General features: G+C 40.9%; 1 protein-coding gene across 1 annotated transcript in view; it reads right to left on the reverse strand.

Annotated features, from left to right (window-relative positions):
• Positions 1–17,819, reverse strand: part of BSN (bassoon presynaptic cytomatrix protein) — a 110,681-nt gene that overhangs the window by 19,271 nt on the left and 73,591 nt on the right. The window contains exons 4-5 of the mRNA XM_053470261.1: positions 12,945–13,496; positions 2,769–9,518 (exon numbers count right to left, since the gene is read on the reverse strand). Coding sequence (XP_053326236.1) covers positions 2,769–9,518; positions 12,945–13,496 — 7,302 coding nt within the window. The remainder of the gene's footprint in view (positions 1–2,768; positions 9,519–12,944; positions 13,497–17,819) is intronic.

Consider the following 17,819-nt stretch of genomic DNA (forward strand, 5'->3'; position numbering starts at 1 on the left):
TTAGCATCCTCCATGTTAAATAAAGTTAACAAAAACTTTATTTAACATGGAGGATGTTAAATAAAGTAAAAAAAAACCCAGATGTTTTAATTTAAACCCTGTGCGGCCGCACACCCGTAAGGCCGGCCCCTTAGAGTGGCGGACCCGGTCGCAGTTGCGGCGGGCTTAAGGGGCAGGTGCCCCTTATGTCCTGCGTTAATGCGGCCGTAGAGGCCGCATAGGCCCAGTCAGTCCGGTCCTGACTGGGCCTATTTTAAGGTAGGGGCCTGGAGCTGCAGCTCCATCAGCCCCTAAGTCAATCCGGCCCTGCTGCGGCCCGGCCCACCGGGCAAATGCCTGGTGTGCCCGATGGCCAGTCCGGGCCTGTACCTACCTATTAGGCATTCTAATTTGATAGGCTTGCTTTCCTGTGCAGCACCTTAATTACTAAACTTTCACAGTAAATCAATGGCTGGATCCTGTTAAGTGCTTTATAGAAAGATATGACTGTACCAGGTTAAAACAACAAATATACTGTGCCTATTAGGCAATAGTTTACCAAAAGGATATGGACACTCTTCCTAATTATTGTATTTAGGCGTTTCAGTCACACCCATTGCCAACATGTGTAAATTCAAGGTCCACTGTAAATGATATTAGTGGAAGTGTCTATGGGGAAACTGCTGAAGCTTGTGCATATAAAAATCACCCATCCTCTGCAGAATATGGGAAATTCCTTGTGTCTGCTGGAGTGCTGTAAAGCACACTGCCACTAGACACTGGAGCGGTAGAAAAATGTTCTCTGGAGTGATGACTCACACTTTATCTGGAAGTCAGATGGACAAATCTGCGATTGGCAGATTCCCGGGAAAATGCTACCTCCTGGAATGCACACTGCCAACTGTAAAGTATTTGGAGCAGGGAAGAGGGAAAGTAATTTCCTCTTTCAACAGATGATGTTGGACAAGAAGGCTAGGCTCATAATCAGCTTTCCAATTCACCCTACAGGTGTTCATTGGGGTTTTGGTCAGGGCCCTGTGCAGGCCACTTGAATTCCTCCATACCAAACTCATCAAACCATGTCTTTATGGACTGTGCTTTGTGCACTGGGGCACAGTCAGGCTGCACTAGAAAAGGGCCTTCCCCAAACTTTCCCCACAAAGTTGGAAGCAAAGCATTACCCAAAATGTATTTGTATGATGTAGCATTAATATTTCCCCTTACTATAATTAAGCAGCCTAGCCCAAACCCTGCAAAACAGCCCAGGCTATCATCCCTCAGTAGACACTATGCATTTCAGTAGGTAGCATTTTGCTGGCATCCGCCAAACACAGATTAAGATAGTAAAGTGTGAATCGTTACTCCAGAGAACACATTTACACTTCTCCAGAGCCCAGTGGCAATGTGTTTTACACCATTCCAGCTCATGCTTAGTATTGGGCATAGTCATCTTCAGCTTGTGTGCAGAAATGGAAACCCATTGTGCTGATGTTACTTACAAAGGTAGTTTGGAACTCTCAAGTGAGTGATACTACAGAGGACAGGTAATGTTTGCTTCAGCACTCAGGGCCTTGCTCTGATGATCTACTACTTTGTGGTAGAGCTGTTGTTAAGCCTAGAAGTTTCCACTTCACAACTAGAAGGGCAGAAATTTCACGAACTGACTTCGTATAAAACTTATGATAGTGCCACATATAAGGTCACTGCGATCTTTAGTACAACCTATTCTCCTACCCATTGTTGTTAATGGAGATGGGTGGCTTGATTTTATACACCTGCTAGCAATAGGTGTGGCTGGAACATCTAAACTCAATAAGTAACATGGCTGTCCACACACTTTTGGTCATAGAGTGTACTATACAATATACGTATTGTTCCAGTTTTAAACAGATAGGAGACTGTTTTTTTTATTTGTGCTCAGGCATTTTACGGTCTATAATTATAGCTTTAATTAAAACCAGCATTCTGCTTGGTGCAACACACCAAGACGCTAGTCATTATTCAACTTTCACTTTTTTCTCTCAGTGCATTCTTTCTTTTAAAGGGAAATAAAACCAGAACTTACATACCAACTTGAATTTATCAGCCCCGTTATATAAAATCATTACATCTTAACCACAATGCAATATACAGTAAATACAAATACCAATTTACCAAACATAAATGTGGTCATTACAAAAGTAATGATTCTTATAGTATCTAAGTAAATATGCCATGGAATGAAAAGAAGTGCTGCTAATTTTCTGTAAGCAAGTTACAATGACTATATTTACAGCATTCTGATGCAAAAGATGTCATACTTAATTAAATTAACCCAGGTTGATGTTACCCAAAACTAAGCAGAAAAAAATCAGAGCCTTTATTAGATATTAGTATAAACTTTATAAATATAAATTGTTTATAAATATAAATTGTTTATAAATCAATGGTGTGTCTATTGAATGAAGTGTATAATTATTTGGAACATAATAAACTGCAAAAAACCCCATGTGTGGGCTAAAAAGAGACCAGAAAGCCTTATTATTTGTGAAAAAGGCAAATGCATATTCCTCATTCAGAATTTAGAGTTTTAAATTTTGCTTCTCTCAAATATTTATTATCCAGACCTTGATATTATTTCCTTCATTTTGGGGAACATCAACCTAGGGTACTTATAAGCAGTTTGATGTTACGTCTTTTTAGATTTCCTTTTTGTAAATTGGCCACTTTGTGATTTATCAAGAAAATATTTTACGTGTTTATTTCCAGTACTTAATCTATTATCTATAATATGGTGGCATTTCTCTTACCTGGCTACCTTGTAGTAACTGATGCTGATACAAAGAAAACCTATCCTTGGAAGTTTCCTCTGAGGTAGGACTGATAGGCTTAGGGTCTGACAAGGATCTTTGCATGGTTTTGATTGGACGAGGTAAGATCTGCTGCCGTTGAGTGCTGTCAGCTGTAAAATGTTTTTGAGGGGTCACATGGGCTTTGTTGAGTCTTTCACTTGAAGCAAATGTCGATTCCAGTAACCTGTGAGGTGAAAGTGGAGACACAGGAGAGTAGAGTACTTGGGGAGACTTAGGGGGCTGACGAGAAACTAGCTGAGAAATTGTGTCTGCTGGCAAATGGGACTGATAACCGATTTCAAGAGGATCAGGCTTCTTTTTGTCGAACTTTGCTGCTCCTTGCTGTCTTGGGAAATTGGTATCTAGGGGCCCTGAAGTTACCATTTGCATGTTAGAAGAATAGGGAGTTACAGTTGTAGGCACGCTGATCTGAGGAACAACTATGCCATGGCATTGAGTTTCTGGCTCAGTCTGGCATGCAAGACTTTCACCTCGTTGCGTCTTCTCTGGGGCTGATATGTACTTTATAATCTCAACTTTTGGATCTGGGGTCGTAATATGAATAGACGGTGAAACTCTTTGAAGCTGGTCTGGCTCTGTCTGAACACAACAATCACTAGTTGTCTGAATAGCTATACTTGAAGTTCCTTTTGAATCATGCTTGCTATCTGAACTAGAATCTGAATGACGAGAAAATCTAGATCTACGCCTTCTCACTGGCTGTTCCCATTCTGCATTGTCTTCATCATCTGTCTGGACGCTGCAGTCAGTACTTCTTTTTGTTCTGCGCCGTCTTGACATGTAAAACCTATCATCACCATCCTCGTCATCTGTCTGTACACTGCTATCTGTTATCTTCTTTACAACATATGACTCATTGTTATCTTCTGTATTATATGTATCCCTAAGACGTGGCATTGAGTTTCTTTTCTTAATGGGCCTGTTGACCTCCCAATGCTCATCTGTCTGGAGTGACATCTCCGAGGCAGAATTGGTAAGTGGCCTCTGGGGTACAGGGAAGCGTGATGGTCCTTGAACATCTGGTACTGTGGGAGCCATTGCAATAAAAGGTGGATTAACTGGTGGCCAGTAATGCCCACTTTGCGCAAGGGTCCTCTGCATTTCAATTGCTATTTCAGATACTGTTTGTGGTGGAATTCTCCCAGTTTGCTCACATGCAGGAGGCCCAGTATTTTTTTGCCGTTTCTGCTCCTCAAGCTGTTGTTGAAGTTGCTGCTGCAGCTGTTGAATCTGCTCGAGCTGCAAACGTTGCTGTGCTAGCTGTTCCCGTTGCATTGCAAATTGTGCCTGGCGTTCTTCCTGCTGTTGCTGTAGCACTTGTTGCTTGATAGACTGTAATTCTTGTAGTTCTCTATGAACCAGCATTTGTTCCTTTTCTCTGTGCCGCTGTAGTTCTAACCGCTCCCTCTCCAATTCTTCATGTAAACGCATTTGCCTTAATGTCTCTAACTCTACTCTTTCTCTTTCAATTTGTAAAAAATGCTCCTGTTGTTTCCTCTGTCTCTCTTCTTCTTTTTCCTTTTCCTCTTTTTCTGCTCCAGGCTTATGGGTCATCCCAGATGACTGAGATTCAGGTCCAGGCTTCTGAGTTGGTTGCTGCTGTTGTTGTTGCTGTGAGTGGCTAGCAGAATTCTGAATCACAGAAGTTACCAATGTGGGATCTTCATGAGGTCCTGCAATAGTCTGCTCTGACTGTATATTTGAGACAGCAACATTTGAAGATATTGTTGATACAGCAGTGGCTGTAGTGGTGCTTATTGTAGAAGTGCTAGTAGCAATGGAAGTTACAGCCTTTCCTAAATAAACTGGAGTTTCCATTAATGAAGCTGTGGAGGCAGCTGGAAACCTGCTTACGCCTGGATAACGATATACTGATTGTTGTCCCAATGGCATCCTTGGTGCAACAAGGGGCACTCTGGTTAGACTTGCTAAAGGTACGGGTGTAAAATTTCCTGGACCATAAGGTCTATACAAACCTCTGACCATTGGCCGTAGCACAGAGGCTGGCTGTGTGGTAATAGGGAGTGTTGATGCTATGGGAGTGTTGATGGTTGAGTAAATCATACCATCAGCTGCCCTTACGGTAGCAGCAGATGCATACATTTGTCTAATAGGTCCAGAACGTGGCCCAGATATATTATACTGTGCTAAATTTCTTGCATCTGTGAAATGAGGGCCATACAGCATATTTTGCCTAATGGTCTGTTGATTAGGTATAATAGCGTTTGCTCTAGGTCCAGCGCTTATGGAGCTGGGCCCATACTGCAAAATATCTGAACTGTTTGTATGTCTTCCTCCATATTGCTCCATAGAATTAAGGGCTGCACACATTCTGCTAATTTCCCGAGCTGTTGTTGCACTATATTGAGCAAGGTTAGATTCTTGAAAATTGGACAGATCTCTTGTAGAATATCTGTAATCAGAGTAGATGTTGGACATTGAATTGTATCTTCTCATGGGTAGTGAATTATTAAATATGTCAGTAGGTTGCCTTAAGTCAGTGAACGAGCCGTACTGTGCTCCCTGACTAAGATAATTCCCATCACTGAAGTTCATGCTGTATGAGTTTTTCATTGTAGACAGGTCCATAGCACCTTCACTTCCAGCAGCGTGATATGGCTGATACAAACCAATATCAGACAGATTGGTTTCTGACATTGATGAAAAAAGCCGCCCTGGGGGTCCATAGGAAAGAAATTTCTGTTCCTCATATGAATTATGGGCAGAGGCTGCAGGTGGTGGCAAGGGTTTTGATTCTCTGTAAGAATAGTTATCTGAAGGTTCATGTTCTCTTTGACCATAATACTGAGGCCCAGGTCTTATAGGCTGAGAAGCTTCTCTGGTACCCTTTTCAGGGACTTTAGAAGGGCTGTAGCTACCAGTGCAGCTACTACCAAATGGAAACTTGTATACAACATCACAGCATACCACCTGACTTTCAGGTTTCATACCCGTTAGGTCTAATGCATTTGACGCTGGCTCTTCATTCATTAATTTAGTAACTGTACCAGATGCCATCTCATCCAACTGTACCATCATTGCGTGAGACTGGCTTCCAGCCGGATTAACTGGAGCTCGAATAGTGCTGGAATCAGGAACTCCTCTATATGCTTCCACAGGTCCTAAGCTTTGTTCCTGCTGGAATTGTCTTGGGACACTACCAATATTATTAATATTTTGAACATTGCTGGTTTGAGAAACTATATCTCTTTTAACCATGGGTGTCACTTGACTGGGAAGATTATACCTTGAAAATATGTCTTTCTGCATTCCACTAGTTTCATCAGTTTTACAAACAGAACTAGAGACAGTATTGTTCATGCTTCCTCTCAGAATGTTAGGTTGACTTGTTTGTTCAAGATGCCTAACTTGAGTCAAGCACATTGCATTTCCAGTTCCTTGCCCAAAGTCTACCCTGTTTTGAAAAGGATCGCCATAAACTACTGGTTGTTTTGGCTGTGAAACAATCATGGACGAGGCAACAGTTATGCTAACTGTTGTGACTGTGCCAATGACAGCATGGTTTTGTTCTTGGGCATTTAAATTTACTATCAGAGGCTGCACAGCTGTAGAATGACGTGTTGGAGATTGGTCCATGGGGAGTGAATATCTCCTAGATTCAGTAGCTAAAGATGTAAGGTCCATACCTTGGTCAGTCATAATGACAGGGGCTGCTTTAATCGCAGTTCGTAAATCGACAACACTACTGCTGGGTTTTGGACCAGGCTCCACCCGAGAAGTTCCAGGAACAGAAGATATTCTACATAGTGATATGTTCTCAGAGGGTAAAGAGCCCCAATTATAAGTAGCACAGGAGGGATCTAGGCCAGAGATGGACTCTCCTTTGGAGCTCATTTGCAAACCGGAGGAAGCTGGCCTTTCTATGATTGTGTGTGAATTAGTATAAGTAGACTGCATTTGCTCTTGCTGGGCTTGTGAACTGCTGATTGATGTCTGACTATTACAGTGAAGTGTTTGATGGCGAAGTCTAGTTGGGGAGGTGACTGGGGAGGTAGAGCAACTGACACTTTTTGGCTTAGTTTGACTAGATGAATGAGACGCTAAGGTAATAACCATAAAAGGAGATTCTTGAGAAGACTGTTGTCTAGAAAGGCGAGGTGATCTAGTACGGTCAGGTGTCTGTGTGCCTTGAGCAACCATGTTAAAAGAGGAGAGTGTGGAGGGGGCTGTTGAGACATCAGATGATCGGTTAATACTCTGTGTTTGAGATGAAAATTCTGATGTTGGTTTGCCTACAGGTGACATGCTTATTCTTGGAGAAGAGTGAGTGGGGCTTTGTGTGGGAGAGGTGGGTGAAAGGGGGGGACTTGAGCTCTTAAAAAAAGAAATAACTTTTGATGTCAAAGATACACTTGACCTTATATCCCCCTCGCCTTGTACACTGTTTTCTGTAGTAGTTTTGTTTCTATATACATCTTCATTGGATTTATAATCTGGAGTCTCTTTTACTTGTCCATAACTTCTCTGAGTGGGGAAAGAAGATGATGAATCAGAATATGAAAGAGATGTACTTGCACTAGATGATGTGGATGTGATGGCAGCAGATACTCTGCCGTACTGATAACTAGGTGTTTTTGAACTGGGGACAGTGGATGAACTGTGAAATTTGGCCTGATCTTGTCCATCTTTACTGAAGTGCTGTGTTACACGCACATCTGGTATAACTCTTCCTGCATTACTTTCAGAAGAAGCAAATGACACTGGTGCTGAGAGTTGCGTAGGACTTGTTCCAGGAGTGAGTGGCCCACTTGTCTGCTTCAACATTTCATTGTATGCATTTTCTGCATTCAGAAATTGTTTCTCTGGATAGATGTCTGTCTTCTTTTCCTCCTGTTGTACAGATAAATCAAGTGATGATGATTGGTGCATCCTTGAGATATTCTGTGATGTCTGCAGAATTTCATCATATAGTGTGCCAGGTTTTGATAATTCCATGTTGTAATCATTTTGTAATGAACTTATTCTACCACTATCATAGCTGTATTCATCTATATACTGATATTCAAAATTATTTTGACTTTCTGTACCTATGTACCCAACCTCCTGATAACTACTACCATATATCATGCTTTGTTGTGACTGTTCCATTTGTTGTTTCTGAAACATTTCTGCTTTTCTCATCATCTCTTCGTACACCTCTTCTGCACTCTTTAAAGGCTTGCTACTAGAACAACTTGCTGTTTTCTCAGTTGGAGAATACAAGGACATGAATGTTGGTAAGTTGTATTCACTGCCAGACTTGTATAGTTTAGAACCTATCATTTCAAATCCTTCCGCTTCAGAATCTATAGAGGGTGAGTATTCTGAACAGGAAGACCTATGCAATTCCTCCATTTCAGCAGCTTGCCTAAGTTCCTCTGTGGGGGAAGCATCCTCAATGGGGGACAGGTTACTGGGAGGAGTTTTTGACCTTTCTCTTCTCCTTTGTGCCCTTAGTTCTTCCTTATCTCGTTTAGTTTTGCGTGCAGTGCTTCTAATTCTCTGCTGCTCAACTTCTCTCATTTTTTCCTGCTCTCTTAAGAGTTCCTCTTCCTCCCGTAGTTCTTCTTCTTCTGAGGAATCTTCAATAGTAGGCAACAATGGACCATGGGAGCGATGACGTGCCTTTCTCTGTTGCTTAACCTCCTCCAGTCTCTGTCTTCGACTAGGACTGCTATCACTATCTTCTTCTAGGGATGACATAGATGTAGGAGATGTACCAGAGGTATAACTAGGTGTTGTGGCAGGTAAAGTTGAAGAATATTCCCCTCTAGACCTTTCTTCCGGTGATCCAGTCAAACTTTCCATTTCTAGTTCTGGCTCTCGGTCTAGGCTTATGTCTGTTTCATGGTCAAGTTCCATGTCTCTGCCATAGCTGTTTGTGCTGTTCAACTCAATGGTCTTAAACCGTCTCAATCCTCCCTGTGATGCCGATAAGTCTTCCTCCTCATCAGGTTCAGTTTCTTTCCTGTTTTCCTCATAACCTGAGTTATAGGCCAGTCTCCTTTTAGAAGAGGATGTACTTTTGACTTTTTCAGAATCAGGTTTCTGGCCATTCTTTCCACTGATGTACTTTAAATTGTTGTACTCCTCTTCTTCATCATCAAGATTGTCCTCTTCTGCACTCATTTCTAAAATCTGTCGCCTCATAAACTCTTCATCTGTGAATTCTCCTTTAATTTGCCTTGTTGGCAACGGTGAAAAGCCTTCACTACTGTCCTCAACATAGTCATGTCGTAACTTACTACTAAAATCATCTGAAGACTCAACAATTTCTCTGTGATCCTTTTGGTTTTCCCATTCCAGTGAATCTTCATCTTCTTCTAGAATGTCTTCCAATTCTTCATCTGAATCAAAGGCTTCAGGAGTAATAGATAGGGACTTTGGCCTTTGTTTTTGCTTTTGGTCTTCTCGTAAGCCATGGAACATTTTCCCACTATCACCAAGGGATGTAGTTTTTGATTCTAAAAGAGGTCTTACAGAACTTTCTAGTTTAGTGAGCTCAGATGGACTTGGTGGGCTACGTTGAGATAAGCCTGTTGCGTTCAGCTTCTCTTCCTCTTGTTGTACCAGTCCTGCAATTTCACTTTGTGAGCTTGAAATTCCATCTGAAGAATAACCAGTGTCACTTAAGCTTTGAGGGCTGCGTGATAAGTCATGGGCATAAGTCGTGGGCTTGTTTATCTCCTGTGGACAAATATCAATATCAATATCAAATATTATTTTTCACTGACCTATACACAATATAGTTTTGTTATATTCTTTGCTTTACATATATGATTATGAAACACACACTTTTGGGGTTGACACACTGGCAAGTTTGCTATATGAATACATCATTATACACAATAGAAATAATTTAATAGTGAATGCATGAGAAGGCTGGAACAGGAGAAGGGGGCTGAACTGCATGCTTAAAGGACAGAGAAAAGAATGGGGTGATGCAGGTATGTGTTTAAGGGTAAACATGGACAGTTAAAGAGCTTTGGTTAAGATAAATGATATGCAGACAGCTGTACAGGGTATGTAACTCAGATAGCTAGTATGCTTCTTTGAAGAAATTGTTTTTTTTACAGCTCTTTTAGGTACCCTAGGAGACATTTATATGTATATGTATAAGATGTCAAAAAAACATTTTGCAGTTTGCAGTATTGCAGTTTGCAGTGATACTTGTTTTATTTTAAAAGACAAGCTTTCGAGAGTTCTCTCTTCTTCATGGCCGACCTAGAACAGAGATTCCTAGCCCCACAAACCTTTTTAATATTATCATTATATTGATGACATTTACATAATATGGACAGAAGGAGAAATAAACCTTTTAAACCTTTGAAATATCCATGAATAATTCCAGCCATCAATAAAACAAAAAATGAATTTCGCAGAACATAGTGTGAGCTTCCTGGACTTAGCCATAACTGTCACAAATGGCTAATTTCATTCTTCTGTGTACAGAAAACCCATAGACAGGTACAGCTACCTCCACATTTCAAGCTTTCACCCCAATCACACAAAACAAGGTGTCATCTATAGCCAGGCAATTCAATACTACCACATTTGTACTGACACAGAGAACTGAGACAAACACACTGGCAGAGTAATTTCTGAGAAAGGGCTACAGGGAAAAATATATCTGAAGAATCTGTCCTAAGAACACAACAAGAAAGGTTTCTACAGTACAAAGAAAAGGAAAATACAACATGGGTCCCTCTGGTAGATACCAACAACCCAACTCTAGGGGAAATATTAAAAATCATTAAAGACCTACAGCCAGTGCTCTTAGAGGACTCCCCATACCTAAAAAAATATTATCTCAGCCCCGGAACTTAAACAACCACCGAACCTGAGAAAAAGATTGGTCTACAACAAACTGACCCCAGAACAGGAGCTTACACAGAATGGCACTGTATCATGCAACAAATCTCACTGCAACTTTGCCAACATATATGTGTAGGGCTGCACCAACTAATCAATAATAATCGATAATGAAAATGAATGTCATTATCGATTAGTTTAATCGATTTTATGGAATATAAGATGAGGGCAAATAGAGGTCAGATAATAACACTAAGATCCAGATCCCCCGCAGTGCTGCAGGGGACCTGGATCCTCCTCTCTGAAAGCTGGTGGGCGTCTGTGTGATACGCACAGACATCATCCGCTACTGTCCTCCACTTCCGCCGGGGCTTCTATGATGGAGCACCAGTGTGATATGACCTTCCGGTGCTCCACCATAGAAGCTCCAGCGGAAGTACCAGTGGCGGAGGTTGCACGCATTGCACAACGTTAGTTGGCTGCTGGAGAGGTGGATCCCCTGCAGCGCTGCAGGAGACCTGTATCCTCCTCTCTGGCAGCCGGTGGGCGTCTGTGCGATGCACGCAGACAACCTCTGCTACTGCCGGCACTTCCACTGGCTTGTATGATGGAGCAGCGGCATCACATGACCTTCCAGTGCTCATTCATAGAAGCTCCAGCAAAATTGTCGGCCAGCAGCAGAGGTTTATCTACGCGCATGGCGCAGGTGTTCACCGGCTGCCCCTACTAGACACTAAGGAGTATGGAACACTGGGGGGGGGCAGAGTGGCATATCTGGGGTATAAGGCATAGCAGAGGGCACTGTGACAGATAGGGGGGTATAAGGCATATCTGGGGGCAGAAGGGCATATCTGGGGGTGTGCAGAGTGGCATATCAGGTGCTATAAGGCATATCAGAGAGCACAGTGGCATATCAGGGGGGTTTAAGGCTTATAGGGTATATAAGGCATATCTGGGGTATAAGGCATATCAGAGGGCACTAGGGCATATAGTGGAGTATTAGGCATATCTGGGGGGGGCAGAGGGATATATCTGGGGTATAAGGCATATCTGGGGAAGGCGGAGTTGCATATCAGGGGGTATAAGGCATATCAGCGGGTATAAGGCATATCAGGGAGGTATAAGGCATATCAGGGGGTATAAGGCATATCAGCGGGTATAAGGCATATCAGGGAGGTATAAGGCATATCAAAGGGCACAATGGCATATCAGGGGGGCAAAAGGCATATAGGGGATATAAGGCATATCTGGGGGGGCGAGTGGCATATATGGGGTTATAAGGCATACATGGGGTATAAGGCATATCTGGGAGGTAGTGTGGCAAGCCTGGGCTCATATGTGCATAACTGGGGGGGCAGGTTTGGAAGTTATTTTCAATAAATTTAGTTGCAGTCCTATATATATGTGACAATCACACAGCCAGCTACAACAACAAAACATACACCATTAAGGAATCACATTCCTGCACATCTGCAGTTATAGTGTACATGATACAGTGTTCAGCATGTGACAATCAGTGCTACATTGGAGAAACTGGCCTTAAACTGCATCTCGGAATGAACCTGCACAGAAGCTCTATCAAAAACCCCAAGGAAGACAAATATTACGCACTGGTAGGACATCACTTTACCTAGAATGATCACTCCATGCAAAACCTCAAAATTAAAATACTGAAACGGAATTGTAAAGACTCTCACAAACGGAAAATATTTAAGATGAAAATAATAACAATTTTCAATACCACAAAGAAGGGACTTAATGTGGATTCTGGTTTCCTGACACACTACCATAACTTTATATGAACCTACATCTTAATGTCCAATGTATGTCTAATTGTTATACTTATATCTGATGAGTTAATGTGTTTATTGGTTATCCTATGTTTATTTGTTCTGGCCCTCGGTTATCTCTCAACAATTCTGCAGTTTACACTCCTAGGTGCATCATTTATAACAACCTACTCACCCCCTCCCCTTCTCTAACAATATCACTTGTTTAAAGTGGTAAACTCTGTTATGTTGACTAGTATTGCTTTAGACTTGAAGAGAGCAAAACTCCCAAAAGCTTGTCTTTTAAATATCATATTAGTCCAATAAAAAGGTATTATTGCAAACTGCAATTGTGTTTTTTACATCTTGTCAAAAGATATGTGTGTATATATATATATATATATATATATATATATAATCACACAGGATTATTATGAAACACGTCTACTGCTCATGTAATCTCTTTATTGAAGAATTATTAAATCAGTTAAGGGTACCATGCTTTTGTTTTATAATTTGAACTGAAACTCACCTCTTGATCTTTTGTTTTTAGGGCCTCTACCGACTTGGTATTTTTTGTCCCTGTTTCCTTCTTACTACCCAAGCTTTTTTGTTTTGGCACCAGCTGCTTTGACACCTTTTGAGACTCTGATGGAGTTTTGGATTGGGTTATGTCTTCTGCAGGTTTTCTGTCTTGACTATGAGTTTGAGTTTTAACCTGTTCAGAACTCCTGAGATAGTTTGCTTGGGAAATCTGCTTGTCAAGTTTTGTCTCCACTTGATGTCCTGATGACACTGTTTTTTGCTGTTGACCTACTGTCCCTGTTTGATGTTGGGTCGATGTAGGTCCCAGCTTCTGATGACGTGGAGATGTTGTGTGGCTAGGAGCTGGTTGGTGCAGTGGTGATCCTTTTGTTGGGGCACTTGATAGATGCTTAGGTGATCCTGACGGTGTAACGCCTTGATGTCGAAGAGAACCTGAAGGTTGTGGCTTTGACTGTGGTAGGGGAGAAGGTACAGCATTGCCAAGACTTCCCTCTAAGAGCCTCTGAGTTTGGCAGTTCAAGCACAGCCATTCATTTTTCTAGAATAAGTGAGAAAAAATATTTTTTAACATTATCTTAAACATTTTCATATCAGTTTACGACACTCATTTAAAATATGGACTGGTATTTTATACACATTAGTTTTTAGGTAAACAAAAACAGGAGAAAAGTTTTACACACTTTTGTAAACATGGCATAAAATGAGCCCACTAGAATGTTTTTTCCTTATAAACGAGCAGTGGAAAACAAAATTCTACTACGGGTTTTGAAGGCCTAGTCATTCATTTTGATAATGACACTGGGTTTAAGCAATGGGCTGGAGGTAAATCTATTAAAGTAATCGAAAAGCAGTGATACATCTCCAATCTGCATGTCTGTTTCTGGTTTTATAGATGTAATATCACATCCTAACAGGCTGAAACAATGATATAGATATAACCACTCCATAAGTTTTTCTCGACATAACGTCTTCATTATTCTCTCATCTAAAATCCTGCCCTTGCACAAAGTTGGCAAATGAGTTGCAATGGTGTAAAAGATTACAAATCTGTGCATGGCAAAATACCATGTTAAGATTGCTGTTCCTGGAATATAAAAAGGAAAATGACTGGAACATGCCATTTTTCTCTGGCATATTCATAGGGCATTGTAATAACAGATGTGGAATAAATAGTATGATTGTATCATGGGCTTGATTCAGTCAGGATATCCATTGTTTAAAATCAAAAGGCTGGTACTATACCCCAAACCAGCTCATTCATTCTACACTTGTCATTTTTGTCTAGCACAAAAGCTTACAGTTGTTGTTTGTTTCATATTCATATTAATATACAAGCACTCATTTAACCTCTACAAATTGCAGAAGCTGGTCTTAGTCAAGTTTAATGACAGAGTTCCAGTTCAGCTCTTTCCAAGTTAAAACAATTCAATATGAGATACGTAAAGAAGAACCAAGTCTTATTTTTCTCTAACTCAAAATTACAATAGGAGTATGATGCCTTTAAATTGACAGTGACATATATGCAATTCCTATAAAAGTAAAAATACTGACCTCTAACTAAAGTAGATGCAGCCCCTTAAACTCTAAATAAAGTTGATGCTGCCCCCCAAATATGACGATGTTCCCTTAGCTGCTAAATAAAACTGATGCTGTCCACTTAACTTCATAAAAAAAATGATCCCGTCCTTCTAACCTTGGAATAAAAGCAATGCTCTCCCCTAATTTCAGAATTAAGTTGATTCTGTCCTCCCTTACCTCAGAATAAAGTTTATGCAGTCCCCTCACCTCAAAAAATGTTTATGATGCCCCAAACCTCAAAATAAAGCTTTTGCTGTGCCCCTAATTTCAAAATATAAAACGTCTGAAGGGTCTTTCCCTTGAGAATGCCACTCCTCATGCTATTGACTTAAGAATATTTCTTAAGTACTTTGCTAAAGCAAAAATTTCATTTTTTATAGCCTTTGTGAAATAATTAACAGCTCAGGGACCAAAGATTGGCGCTCGTGTTACTGATTGTATTTAGGGTCTGCACTGTATAATTTGTTCTTTTGCACTCTACTGTATTTGTTGCCCAGAGAGATGTTAGAAATATTGGAATGTTACTCTTAAATGTCTCTCCTATGTCAAAGTGTTATATGTTTTACCATGTGATATAATGTTTTATATCATTGTATTTATATTGTAATTTTAATTTTGCCTTAGTTTTGCGAATGGGCATGCTGCTATGTTATGTTTTGCATATTACAAATAAATAAAATCTACTTTTTTACCTTTTAGAATTAAATAATTCAAAAAATCTAGATCATTCTAGATCCTTGCCAGCCAGGGTCATGCCTCCTTTGTCCCAGGATCCAGGAGGGAAATGTTGGTGAGTATGCAAAAGTGTGTGCAGAGCTTATTTGACCATATTACTTTTAAACTAGGTTGTATGATGTATGATGTGAACACTACAGACTGTGCTGCCCAGTCTGCCACCACAATAGGATACATTTAAAACATTGGGCAGGTTTCTCTGAACTTAAGAATTGACAGGAGTTTCCTTAGCCAGGCATCTGCCACTCAACTATTATCAAATATTCCCTCACACCCCATGGAAGACACTGCATCAGTTACAATCTCCAGAGAGTGCAGAGATGGCTGGGAGATAAACATAGCTCTACCATTCCAATTATTAATAAGTCCCACATACCTAGCTTGGCTTTGGCAGCCTGGTCTATGACAACATTGCCATCTACAGGAGCTTCCCAGTAAGAACCCAAAGTAAGTAAGAGATGAAAGACCTACCCTGGGGGATTATCCACATGGCAAAGTTGAAGAAGCCTAATAGTGATTGAAATTAATTCTAGCAGACCCTGACACCTGGCTACCGTCCTCACCTTCTCCTTTCTCTGTCCCAGTTTGGTGGGAGGGATACTAGATTGCATTCTATAGAAGTCTAACTAGATGCATAAAGAATCTAGAAAAAAAAGTGCTAGTGGCAGCTGATGTCTTGTGATGAGCTATAAGCTGTAAGCTGTGAAATATCTATACTAGGTGGGTGTCCCGTTTCTAGCAATGGACATAAATTCACCATGTGTGCTGTGGATCTTTAAACCTGCGAAGTGACGGCAGAATAGCTTAATGTCCGCTTTCCTCCTGTCGATGGAATAATTACAGTGGAAAACTTGTAGCCTAGCTCCATGGTTTTGTATAAACACAGATCCAATTTCCCTCTGTAGTGCAGGTAGATTAAGCATGTCACATGTCTATATTAACTGAATGCTAGCATGAACTCTGGAATAGACAGTTTTTTGGCAAGTCTGGGGTCCCTGGTTTTAACCAAATAATGAAAAATCCCTTACAGACGAAAGCCTTGTTCTTTGCGGGATGCAATTAAAAAGGGAGATCAGTTAAATGTCTTCCCTTCCTCAAATCGGCTGGTATGAAGTGGGCGGGGGTGATGATTTGGGGGTTTAGCGAACCGAAAACTTGGGCTATGGGGCCTGAGGCTGATGCTACGTCTAAGGGCTTCTATAGCTGTTATTCTCTCTCCTGGATGTCCTGAATCAAGTTCACCAGGAAGGCCAGCATGGTCCGTATTTGGGAAAAATCCCCTATAGCTCCAGAAATTATGGGCGAGACAGGGAAGCTGAATAATAATAGCCAAAGGGATTAACAGTTTAAAAGGTTCTTCTTTACGAGTGGTCGCTGGGAAAGGGTTGCCTTTGCAGGCTAGTTCGGACATTAGTCTGGGATAGCCCAGGATTTGAGATCTGGGAATAGGGGGTAGTGGGAATCTCCTCCTGATCTGACTGGACTGACTTTGTCACCTAGCAACATAAAAAAATAAGTAAAAAAAATAGTCTAATAATCTAGGGGTGACTCCATTCCTTCTTGCAATTTCTATTTGGGGAAACCTCTATTTGGAATATTCATGAAAAACTGCAACTGCTCGTACCAAGAGGAAAAGAAAGACCCCTGATAAAATATGAAGAACACCTAAGCTTGATATGAACTTGAAGACATTTCTTTTTCTTCTTCTTTTTTTTTTTTTTTTATCCCCCAGATAATGTGAATTAAGGGACCAGTCCGGAAGGCTGAGAGCACAGGAGAAGGGTTATTGAGTGGCAGCAGTTGTAGAACTAAAGGGGAATGTAGAAAAACCCAGCATCGAAGATACCTGGCAAATGACCCTCCATCATAGTAATATAGCCATGTGTGAAGCCTGGTAGGACCGCACTGTACTGCCCCAATCGAAGCTTGAACTTGACAGTGGGAATAGTCAGAGACCCCCCCCATGTGTAACAAAACATTTATCCTCTGCACGGTTACCCTTTGTGTCCTTAGAAGCACACCCCCTGCCACTCTACCCTCTTTCCACCATTCGTCCTGCACCCCTTCACCCGCTTGTGATACCCAGGACCAGGACTAGCAAAACCCAAGAATCTTTTGACCCCCTGAGCTGCTTAATCTGAAAATATATTTTTCACATAAATCTTCACTAAATTAAATTAAATTGACAAAAAAGATTGTTTCTACGGGTTATTTGTTATGACAGGAAAATTCAGCAAAATGTATTCAGATGCAACTTCAGGAATACAGAAATACTTCACATGCATAGTTTTTTAAATGGTTTTCTTTTTAGAATATGCAGTGTAAAAATGAATAGATAGTATTTTTGCGTCCACACCAACTAACCAAAAAAAAGACAAACCATTAAAAAAAAGAATAAAATACTTTTGTATCATATGCCATAAAACAATCATTGATGCAAAGTCTTGGCAGAGAGGCACAGGAAGGGCAGTGATACCAGAGGTATTTCCTAATACCTTTCTTTTTTTTGTGCCTTTCATTTGGCACCAGTGGGTGAAAATAGGTCACA

This window comes from Spea bombifrons, chromosome 6 (genome assembly GCF_027358695.1).
Source record: "Spea bombifrons isolate aSpeBom1 chromosome 6, aSpeBom1.2.pri, whole genome shotgun sequence".
In the NCBI taxonomy this organism is placed as follows: Eukaryota; Metazoa; Chordata; class Amphibia; order Anura; family Pelobatidae; genus Spea; species Spea bombifrons.